The sequence below is a fragment of the Xyrauchen texanus genome, chromosome 17 (genome assembly GCF_025860055.1).
Source record: "Xyrauchen texanus isolate HMW12.3.18 chromosome 17, RBS_HiC_50CHRs, whole genome shotgun sequence".
Taxonomy (NCBI): domain Eukaryota; kingdom Metazoa; phylum Chordata; class Actinopteri; order Cypriniformes; family Catostomidae; genus Xyrauchen; species Xyrauchen texanus.
Window position 1 is genome coordinate 12,786,414 of NC_068292.1, and position 12,323 is coordinate 12,798,736.

At 37.4% G+C, this 12,323-nt stretch overlaps 1 protein-coding gene across 7 annotated transcripts in view; it reads right to left on the reverse strand.

Annotated features, from left to right (window-relative positions):
• The window catches only part of LOC127657916 (protein MTSS 1-like), a 106,545-nt gene that overhangs the window by 5,530 nt on the left and 88,692 nt on the right, over positions 1-12,323 (reverse strand). For 5 of the 7 annotated variants that reach the window (XM_052146906.1, XM_052146905.1, XM_052146904.1 and 2 more), the window contains one exon: positions 806-1,033. The exons of the other annotated variants lie outside the window; for them this stretch is intronic. In XM_052146906.1, the coding sequence (XP_052002866.1) occupies positions 806-1,033 (228 nt within the window). The remainder of the gene's footprint in view (positions 1-805; positions 1,034-12,323) is intronic. 7 annotated transcript variants of the gene reach the window in all.

The window sequence follows — 12,323 nt, forward strand, 5'->3', positions numbered from 1 at the left end:
GAAGAATGTGAAAGTTAAATTGGACATTGACTGAGAAGGTCGGAGAATTAATAGTAAAAAAGGACTTAAATATTGATCTGTTGCTCACCCACAACTATCAAATAGCATCTGAAGATATGGATTGAACCATTGGAGTCGTTTTGAGTACTTTTATGTTGCACTTATGTGGATTTTGGAGATTCAACATTTTTGATTTGCACTCATTCACATTGTATGGACCTATAGAGCTCAAATATTCTTCTAAAAATGTATTTGTGTTCTGCAGAAGAAATAAAGTCATACACATCTGGGATGGCATGAGGGTGAGTAAATCATGAGAGAATTTAAATTTTTGGGTGAACTAACCCTTTAACACAAAGAAATTTTCTGGACTACTTTATGATAATTTACTGGTACTTTTTTTTTCCTTTTTGAAGTTTTCCAACAAAACAAAATCTAAAGACCTCTCTCTTTGTGTTCCACATAAGAAAGAAAGAAAGAAAAACAACATAAGGGTGTTCAATAACCACAGTTTCATATTTGGGTGAACTATTTCTTTAAGTATATAAACTATAAAAAAAAATTAAAAAAATAGATAAAAGATATTTTAACTCTAATTTCAGTCTATTTAGCATCATTAAATCAAATTCTTCACTAGCTCTGAACCACTTTCAAATGTGAAAGTATTTTCTGTTGAGATTTACAGATAATTCTGGCAAGGACAGGTTTACATTGTGAATGTGTCATTTGTGATGGACGAGGGATGAGCAACATAAGAACTGAGGAACATTAGATGGTGTGACTGTGGAGGAGAGGATGGACAAACCTTCCAGCTGGGGACTTTGGAGGAAGGGATCATGCCTGGGCCCAGAGTGCAATAATGGGGGTAATCGGACAGGAGACTTGAGCCCGGGCGTGACCATGAGCGCAATGTGGAGGAAGAGGAAGAGGACATGGAGGAGGGAGGGGGAAAGAAAGGAAAAACCCCTCCTGTACCCCCTCCGCTCAGGTGCGATGACTCTCCCAGCCCGTAATGATCGTAGCCATTTGATAACTGAACACATGCAGGGTTGGATGGGAGATGGACATAAAAACACATAAAAATGAATGAAATTAATAATGAAAACAGGATAAACAAGAACAACAAGCACAGCTGTGGATTATAAATTCAATTAAAAGGGAATTGAAATTGATTGAAAGGGTACAACAAATGAAACGCATTCAAAAACTAAATGATTGGCAGATGGACAAAACTGCTATCCATCAACACAACAATGGGCAGCAAACACAAATTCCTAATTCGGTTCCTGAGAATAATATGATAAAGCACAAAAGACAGGTAAATATATTACTCTATTCCTCAAGGAATAGGAAGGTGGGAAAACAGAGCGGAATGGTAAGCTTCCGGAAGTAAAAATTCCATTCATTTTCTCAACAAAAAAATTAATGTTTACCATGACATCTGATATTGTTGAGCGATGGTCAGTCAGTCCCCTCAGGATTTTGCGATTGCAAGAATTAGTGCAAATTCATCCACTCTCCATATTATTTATGATAGCTTTCAATTTTATACAATTTCATGGGATCACGTCACTTTTCTCCAAGTTTGACAGAGGCAAAACAAATTCTTGAAAGGCTTGACGCAGTCGATACATCTCCAACTGCACAGCCGCCATTCAATCATCTCCACATAGGGTTTTTATCCCATATTAGCTGGGACGTCCCATAATTTGGCCGAAACAACAACGTGCCCCACGGGATGCATAATTCCCTATATTGTAGAGCCTAGAAATTAGAGGGGAATCCTATCGCATTCACTATGAAAATCCTTGTCTGAACCTTTTTAGGACCACAGACTCTGTGTGAACATCATCAGCTAGCATTTAATTTTCACATGCTCTTCAGGAGCTGTTCTGAGAGTGATGTGCATTATGCTCACATATTGCATGGTTGCACCGGTAATTGAGTCATAAAAACATGTTGTGTTCATGTCATATATTCACTTAAAATTTATAAAATGTGATTAGAATTTGAAGTGCTCAGTAATTGCAGTTATGTCAAGTAAGTCTAATTATTAATACATCTTTGTTTTTAGTTTACAGTTTTATTGTAGGTCTACCATTTTTTTTCCATACCAAAGTTTACTTGCATTGTCTGAGGCAGAAAATGTTAATAACAAAAAAAAAAAAAAAAATTGAGGGTCTGCCATTGAGCTCATATTAGACAGATCCGTTGTATTTTTGCATGTATTTATTATAATTTTTTTTCCTTTCTAACTGCATTTTTAGCTATTATGCACTACAATATTCACAGGTAATTGCACTTATACAGACATTGATAGATTTAGTAACACTTTACAATAAGGTTCCATTTGTTAACAACATTAGTCAACATGAACTACAAATATAACAACAACAATAACAAAACTTAATAAGCATTTATTAATCTTAGTTAATGTTAATTTCAGCATATAGTAATACATTTTTAAAATCAATTTTTTTTGTTAACATTAGTTAATGCACGATGAACTAACATGAATTAACAATGAACAATAGTATTTGTATTAACATTAACAATGATTTGTTCATGATACCCAAGACATTAACTAATGTTAACAAATAGAACCTTAATACACAAATACACTATGTTTTTTTGTGACTTTCCACTGCAAAACAACAACACAAAAACGTGACTTAGTCAGGTCCATAAATATTGGGACATCAACACAATTCTAATCTTTTTGGCTCTATACACCACCACAATGGATTTGAAATGAAACGAACAAGATGTGCTTTAACTGCAGACTTTCAGCTTTAATTTGAGGGTATTTACATCCAAATCAGGTGAACGGTGTAGGAATTACTACAGTTTGTATATGTGCCTCCCACTTTTTAAGGGACCAAAAGTAATGGGACAATTGGCTGCTCAACTGTTCCATGGCTAGGTATGTGTTATTCCCTCATTATCACATTTACAAGGAGCAGATAAAAGGTCCAGAGTTAATTTCAAGTGTGCTATTTGCATTTGGAATCTGTTGCTGTCAACTCTCAATATGAGATCCAAAGAGCTGTCACTATCAGTGAAGCAAGCCATCATTAGGCTGAAAAATCAAAACAAACCCTTCAGAGAGATAGAAAAAAACATTAGGTGGGGCCAAATCAACTGTTTGGAGCATTCTTAAAAAGAAAGAACGCACCGGTGAGCTCAGCAATACCAAAAGACCCAGAAGACCACGGAAAACAACTGTGGTGGATGACCGAAGAATTCTTTCCCTGGTGAAAACACCCTTCACAACAGTTGGCCAGATCAAGAACACTCTCCAGGAGGAAGGTGTATGTGTGTCAAAGTCAACAATCAAGAGAAGACTTCACCAGAGTGAATACAGAGGGTTCACCACAAGATGTAAACCATTGGTGAGCCTCAAAAACAGGAAGGCCAGATTAGAGTTTGCCAAACAACATCTAAAAAAGCCTTCACAGTTCTGGAACAACAGCCTATGGACAGATGAGACAAAGATCAACTTGTACCAGAGTGATGGGAAGAGAAGAGTATGGAGAAGGAAAGGAACTGCTCATGATCCAAAGCATACCACCTCATCAGTGAAGAAAGGTGGTGGTAGTGTCATGGCGTGGGCATATATGGCTGCCAATGGAACTGGTTCTCTTGTATTTATTGATGATATGACTGCTGACAAAAGCAGCAGGATGAATTCTGAAGTGTTTCGGGCAATATTATCTGCTCATATTGAGCCAAATGCTTCAGAACACATTGGACGGCGCTTCAAAGTACAGATGGACAATGACCCGAAGCATACTGCGAAAGCAACCAAAGAGTTTTTTAAGGGAAAGGAGTGGAATGTTATGCAATGGCCAAGTCAATCACCTGACCCGAATCCGATTGAGCATGCATTTCACTTGCTGAAGACAAAACTGAAGGGAAAATGCCCCAAGAACAAGCAGGAACTGAAGACAGTTGCAGTAGAGGCCTGGCAGAGCATCACCAGGGATGAAACCCAGCGTCTGGTGATGTGTATGCGTTCCAGACTTCAGGCTGTAATTGACTGCAAAGGATTTGCAACCAAGTATTAAAAGGTGAAAGTTTGATTTATGATTGTTAATCTGTCCCATTACTTTTGGTCCCTTAAATAGTGGGAGGCACATATACAGACTGTTGTAATTCCTACACCGTTCACCTGATTTGGACGTAAATACCCTCAAATTAAAGCTGAAAGTCTGCAGTTAAAGCACATCTTGTTCGTTTCATTTCAAATCCATTGTGGTGGTGTATAGAGCCAAAAAGATTAGAATTGTATCGATGTTCCAATATTTATGCACCTGACTGTATTCACTTATACTTAATTATTTAGAAGACCCGAAGCAAATTCAGTAATTTTGGGCCCCAATAATCAAAGATTCTGTGAAATTCTGGTGGGACAGATCATTGTTATGTGTATTCTGATTACAAAGTACTGTAATGCAATCTAAAAGTTGTGTAAAAGTGGCGTAATAGGGTCAGTAACCTTTAAATTGCGCGACAGTGAAAAAGTAGTGTAACATTACACTTTACATTGTTGTAATCAGATTACAATTACTGACTTCTAACTTTACTGAATTAAGTTAATTACTTTTAAGTACATTACTTAGATTTCACATTACTAACATAATATTATTTGTGTAGAATACATTAAATTAAACTTGAATTATGTTCATAAGAAAATCTGTTGACATTTCTGTGACAGCTGAATGGTGTTCCCTGTAACATCATTGTAAGGGGGTAACGTGTGGTGCTGCACTTATTTGAACAAGGAGAAAATACAGACATTATTTTGAAATTAAGTCAAAAACGTTTTTGTTAAGCGTTTAAGAAAGTTTCTTAAAAGTAATTAGTAATGTGAATTTTTCAATTAAATAATCAGTAATCTGATTATAATTTTATAGAGGTAATTAGTCATTTGTAGGGGATGACTTTTTGTTTTGAGTAACTTACCCAATGCTGGTGATGATATATGCTTCTGTAGAAGCCAAGAAACAATATGAATTTAACTTAATTGTTTTTTTTTTTTTTAATAATCATGTTTTAAAGCTAATTTTCCAGTGAAGAAATACACTACCCATAATTCTGAAAAGAGCGACAATGATCAGAGAATCGCCTCAAGCAAAATTAAGCATTGTGAATGCCTTAATCAAGCAGGTCGCACTACACTAAACTACTAATATATTTCTGAATACTCCACAATGACCAAAAAACATAGATTTATCCTTATAATCACTGATAGTAAAATTGACTATTGACAAAAGTCAACAGTTTTATAGTGTACCATTGTTTTTATTAAATTCTGTAATTTGGGATTGTTGTTAATTAAGAGAACACTGTCCTGCTGTACCTTCTGTCTTCCTTTCCGATTTTCAAATGTACAGTGCATTCATAAAGTAATACTACCCCTTCATTTTGTTTCACATTTTGTTGTTGCAGCCTTATGCTAAAATGCTTTAAATTATTTTTTCACAACAATCTACACTCCATACACCAAAATGACAAAGCAAAAACCAGATTTTTGATAACTTTAAAAAAAAGAGAAATATCACATGGACATTAACTCAGTACTGTGTTGAAGCACCTTTGGCAGCGATTACAGCCTCAAGTCTTTTTGGGTATGATGTGACGAGCTTTGCACACCTGGATTTAGGGATTTTCTGCAATTCTTCTCTGCAAATCATCTCAAGCTCTGTCAGGTTGGACAGGGACCGTCAGTGCACAGCCATTTCAGGTCTTTCCAGAGATGTTTGATTGGGTTCAAATCTGGGCTCTGGATGGGCCACTCAAAGACTTTCACAGATTTGTCCCGTAGCCACTCTTGCATTATCTTGGCTGTGTGCTTAGGGTCACTGTCCTGTTGGAAGGTGAACCTTTGGCCAAGTCTGAGGTCCTGAGGTTCAACTTTCCTTCAACCCTATCCACCAGTCCCTGCCGCTGAAAAACACCCCCACAGCATGATGCTACCACCATGCTTCACCGTTGGGATGGTATTGCGCTGGTGCCTGGTTTCCTCCAGATGTGATGCTTGGAATTGAGACCAAATGGTTTAATCTTGGTTTCATTAAACCACAGAATCTTGTTTCTCACAGTCTGAGAGTCCTTGAGGTGCTTTTTTATGTTGTGCACTGAGGAGAGGCTTCTGTCTACCCACTCTGCCATAAAGCCCAGATCGGTTGTCCTTCTGCAAGTTTCTTTCATCTCCACACATGATCTCTGGAGCTCAACCAGAGTGTCCATCGTGTTCTTGGTCACCTCTCTTACCTCTCTTCAACGGGGGAGGGGCAAGCCTATGTAACACCTTAAAGATGAGGCATGCATCTACAATATTTTTAAAAATGATTGAATGGATTCTATTTTTTTATTATATGACAATGGTGGAAGCTATTAGTCTTTCTATCAAGAATCTTTATTGTCTGTTTGTACAGGGACTCAATTGGTTTCAGAGTTGTAGCATTTGTTTGAGACCAGCTTGTGAAACAATATGTTATATGGGAAAAGATCATAGCCTGCATAAAGAGGTTGGCTGCCTCTGTTGTTAATATGGTCTGATGTGTCTAAAATTACAATTTGATGGTGTTGGTGATTTTTTTAACCTGCTTTTTAAATGTCAGCTTTGAATCTAGGATGATTCCAAGGTATTTGAAATCAGACACTACTGTAATAATTTCTCCATTAACAAGAACATCAGGTTGGGGAGACTCAGAAGGTCAGTTTTGTTTACATTCAAGTGTAAACATGAGTTGTTTAGCCAGAATGATACATGGGCCATGGCTGCCGTTAGTTCATTTGGAGCTTGTTTTTTTTTTTTTTTTAGCATGTACATAAAGAACTGTATCATCAGCATACATTTGTATGTTGACAGATGGGCAGGCTAAGGGCAGGTCATTAATGTACAAGCTAAACAAAATTGGGCCCAGTATTGACCCTAGGGGGACGCCAATATTACAGTTTAGGTATGTAGATTGAGTATTACCAATACGTACACTTTGCTTCCTGTTTATTAAGTATGAGTTCATCCATTTTATTGCATCAGTTGAGAAATTAAAAAAGGATAGCTTTGACAGGAGTACCTCATGGTTTACGGTGTCAAAAGGCCTTCTTTAAATCCCCAAAAAACTGCTCCAATTTCACCACCTTTTTTTCACCACCATTTTCAAGAAAATAGCAGTTGGCTGTTTCAGTAGAGTGATTAGAATGGAATCCAAATTGCATTGGAGGCAGAGGGCAGTGGTTTGTATTCAGACGAGCGGTCAGCTGCTTTACTACCCATTTTTCAGCCACCTTTGACACTATGGGTAAAATACTGTTGGGTCTGTAATTTCCCACTGTTGTTTGGTCACCTGCCTTGAAGATGGGTGTCACAACAGCTGACTTCCAGGTGCTTGGGAAAATTCCATGCTTAATTGACAGGTTGATCAGATGCGCAGTGGGGCAGACTAAAACATCCTTGTATTTTTTTTTAAAAGTGGCATCCAATCCATAAGCATCCTTTGCTTTGGAATCTCTTAAGGAGCTTATGATGTCTGCAACTGTGGATTCAGTTATTTCCATTATTCTAAAAATTTGTTTGGCCTCATTGATGGGGCAAGCTATAGTTCTGGCAGAGTGGCTTTGGGCCAGCTCCTCAACTGAGTTTATAAAAAATGTATTAAAAGTACTTGCTATCAGATCATGATCATGGGTTCAGGTTCCTTTGTTCTCTGGTCATTATTTCATCCAGTTAATTTATTAAGATTATTCCAAATAAGTTTCCCATTTCCCCTGGCTTCATTGATAACACTAATGAAAAACTCAGCTTTAGCCTTCCTTATGTTCCTTACTACCTTATTTTGAAGGGATGTAAACATACGCCTATCACTACCATTACCTGATCTAAGTGCTCTTTTTAATGCATAATCTCGTTTTTTCATTTGTTGCCAGAGGGTTTCATTGAGCCATGGTAAAGTGTTTTTATGTCTAGGTTTGTGTTACACCTTCCTTGTAAAGGAGGAGATTACTTTGTTAATAGTTGTCAAGAATGTATTGCAGCTGTTTTCGGCATCTTCGCTGGATAGAAGGTTGGACCAATCGATTTGTTTTAGGGTGTTTAGGAATTTTCTGGTGGTATTGTTTTGTTTTGATGTTGTTTTTAAATCATTTTCTGGTGAGTTTCCGTACTAATAGTGTAATATTATGATCAGACAAACCATTTATCAAGTTTGCCCTCTTCATTGGTTTACCTGCTAACTCTATTGCTAGGTTACAATATATGAACAATTCTGCTGCTAGAATTTGCACATACCAAGCGCTCAGCTCATATTACTCCATTCCTGTTTGAACTAAATCACTTCATGGTCTGGCACATCACAATCTTAGTGAATTGCTTCCCTACAACCCGATCTTCTGGGTCCGGTCTCCATTCTGTCCCTAGATCTCGCCTCTCTACTATGAGTGGCAGGTTATTCAGTGTAGTAGCACCAAATATATGGAATTAACACCCCCTGACTCTTCGCAGCATCTCTTTGATCTCGGAGTTTAAATCTCAACTTAAAACTTATTTGTTTTCTCAGTGTAATTTTTCTTAATGTGTTATGTATTCAATCTCAGTGACTGTACTATATGAACTGTGTTTTTGTGACTGCTCTTTGTTTGTGTATTATTGTGTAACTATTGTAAAGTGTCCTTAAGGTCTGGAAAGGTGCTATATAAATTAAATGTATTATTATTATATAGACAGCTGTGTGCCTTTTTCAAATCATATTCAATCATTGAATTTGCTACAGGTGGACTCCAATCAATTTGTAGAAACATCTCAAAGATGATCCAGAGAAATAGGATGCACCTGAGCTAAATTTCAAGTGTCATAGCAAAGGGTCTGAATACTTATGTCAATGTGATATTTCAGTTATTGAAAATCTGGTTTTGCTTCGTCATTATGTGTTATGGAGTGTAGATTGATGTGAATTTTTTATTTAAAGCATTTTAGCATAAGGCTGCAACAACAAAAAATACTTCTGAATACTTTATAAATGCACTGTGTATGTATGTGTGTGTGTGTGTGTGTGTGTGTGTGTGTGTTATATACATATATATATATATATATATATATATATATATATATATATATATATATATATATATATATATATATATATATATATATATATATATATTAATATATATACATATATATATATATATATACAGTGGGTACGGAAAGTATTCAGACCCTCTTAAATTTTTCACTCTTTGTTATATTGCAGCCATTTGCTAAAATCATTTAAGTTCATTTTTTTTCCTCATTATTGTACACACAGCACCCCATACTGACAGAAAAACACAGAATTGTAGACATTTTTGCACATTTATTAAAAAAGAAAAACTGAAATATCACATGGTCCTAAGTATTCAAGTCAAGTCAAGTCAAGTGGTTTTTATTGTCGTTTCAACCATACACAGTTAGTACAGTACACAGCAAAACGAGACAACGTTCCTCCAGGACCATGGTGCTACATAAAAACAACAAAGGACCAACACAGGACCACATGAGACTACACAACAAAATAAAATACCTATATAAAAACCTATATATACCTATATAAAGTGCACGTGCAAACATGTGCAAAAAGTACGGGACAGTACAACAAATTTCTGACAATGAACAGGACAATAGACAGTGCAGCGCCGACCAGTACACAGTAGTGCAAAAAGATGACAGTTTCTAAAAAAAATAAATAAATAAATAAAAAAGTAAACATAACATACTATGAGATAGTGTTCTATGCACATAGCAGTTATTGAGGTAGCAGACAGTTAAAGTGACAGTAATTAAAGTGCAACTCAGGACACGTGTGTGTCAAACCAGTCTCTGAGTATTGAGGAGTCTGATGGCTTGGGGGAAGAAGCTGTTACACAGTCTGGCCGTGAGGGCCCGAATGCTTCGGTACCTCTTGCCACACGGCAGGAGGGTAAAGAGTTTGTGTGAGGGGTGTGTGGGGTCGTCCACAATGCTGGTTGCTTTGCGGATACAGTGTTTTTGTAAATGTCTATGATGGAGGGAAGAGAGACCCCAATGATCTTCTCAGCTGTCCTCACTATCCTCTGCAGGACTTTGCGGTCCGAAACGGTGCAAGTCCCAAACCAAGCAGTGATGCAGCTGCTCAGGATGCTCTCAATAGTCCCTCTATAGAATGTAGTGAGGATGGTGGGTGGGAGATGTGCTTTCCTCAGCCTTCGAAGAAAGTAGAGACGCAGACCCTTTGTTCAGTATTTAGTAGAAGCACCCTTTTGATCTAATACAGCTATGAGTCTTTTTGGGAAAGATGCAACAAGTTTTTCACATCTGGATTTGGGTATCCTCTGCCATTCCTCCTTGCAGATCCTCTCCAGTTCTGTCAGGTTGGATGGTAAACGTTGGTGGACAGCCATTTTCAGGTCTCTCCAGAGATACTCAATTGGGTTTAAGTCAGGGCTCTGGCTGGGCCATTCAAGAACAGTCACGGAGTTGTTGTGAAGCCACTCCTTCGTTATTTTAGCGGTGTGCTTAGGGTCATTGTCTTGTTGGAAGGTGAACCTTCGGCCCAGTCTGAGGTCCAGAGCACTCTGGAGAAGGTTTTCGTCCAGGATATCCCTGTACTTGGCCGCATTCATCTTTCCCTCGATTGCAACCAGTCGTCCTGTCCCTGCAGCTGAAAAACATCCCCACAGCATGATGCTGCCACCACCATGCTTCACTGTTAAGACTGTATTGGACAGGTGATGAGCAGTGCCTGGTTTTCTCCACACATACCGCTTAGAGTTAAGGCCAAAAAGTTCTATCTTGGTCTCATCAGACCAGAGAATCTTATTTATCACCATCTTGGAGTCCTTCAGGTGTTTTTTAGCAAACTCCATGCAGGCTTTCATGTGTCTTGCACTGAGGAGAGGCTTCCGTCGGGCCACTCTGCCATAAAGCCCCGACTGGAGGATGGCTGCAGTGATGGTTGACTTACTACAACTTTCTCCCATCTCCCGACTGCATCTCTGGAGCTCAGCCACAGTGATCTTTGGGTTCTTCTTTATCTCTCTCACCAAGGCTCTTCTCCCCGATAGCTCAGTTTGGCCGGACGGCCAGCTCTAGGAAGGGTTCTGGTCAGTCCCAAGCGTCTTCCATTTAAGGATTATGGAGGCCACTGTGCTCTTATGAACCTTAAGGGCAGCAGACATTTTTTGTAACCTTGGCCAGATCTGTGCCTTGCCACAATTCTGTCTCTGAGCTCTTCAGGCAGTTCCTTTGACCTCATGATTCTCATTTGCTCTGACATGCACTGTGAGCTGTAAGGTCTTATATAGACAGGTGTGTGGCTTTCCTAATCAAGTCCAATCAGTATAATCAAACACAGCTGGACTCAATTGAAGGTGTAGAACCATCTCAAGGATGATCAGAAGAAATGGACAGCACCTGAGTTAAATATATGAGTGTCACAGCAAAGGGTCTGAATACTTAGGACCATGTGATATTTCAGTTTTTCTTTTTTAACAAATGTGCAAAAATGTCAACAATTCTGTGTTTTTCTGTCAATATGGGGTGCTGTGTGTACAATAATAAGGAAAAAAAATGAACTCAAATGATTTTAGCAAATGGCTGCAATATAACAAAGAGTGAAAAATTTAAGGGGGTCTGAATACTTTCCGTACCCACTGTATATATATATATATATATTAGGGATGCACCGAAATGAAAATTCTGGGCCAAAACCGAAAATCCAGGATGCTCTTGGCCGAAAACCGAAACGAAACCGAAATGTACTTTTTTTTTTTTTTTACCTATTTATTTTTTTTGTGTATAATTGTATTAATATTATACGTTTTCATTAATTTCATGAATTTAATGAATCTGAATTGAAAAACTACAAACCAATAAAATAAAATCACACTTTTATTGGAAGTAACACCAAAATTGGACAAAAAATATATTAAAACATTATTAAATATTATTCTTCATTCAGTTCTGTAAAAATCAAATTTTACAGATTTTATTAACAATTATCCAAATAATGTAAAGTTTTAGAAAACTATTATATGCAAAACAACAGTCAAGTAATGAACTTAGCTAACATCTTTCAAAAAGTTTAAATATGCAACAGTAATTTTAATTAAAACAAAAGGCAGAACACAGAATGGCAGAGGGCCTCTATTCCACTGATCTATATATATCTATAATATATAATTATATATATAGATCAGTGCTCTATTCTGTTTATGTAAACATATGTACACTTTAAGTGAAAAGTCTCTCCTGTCAGAAAGCTCATCAAGAACATGAGATGCTGCACTGAACAGTCTCTCAC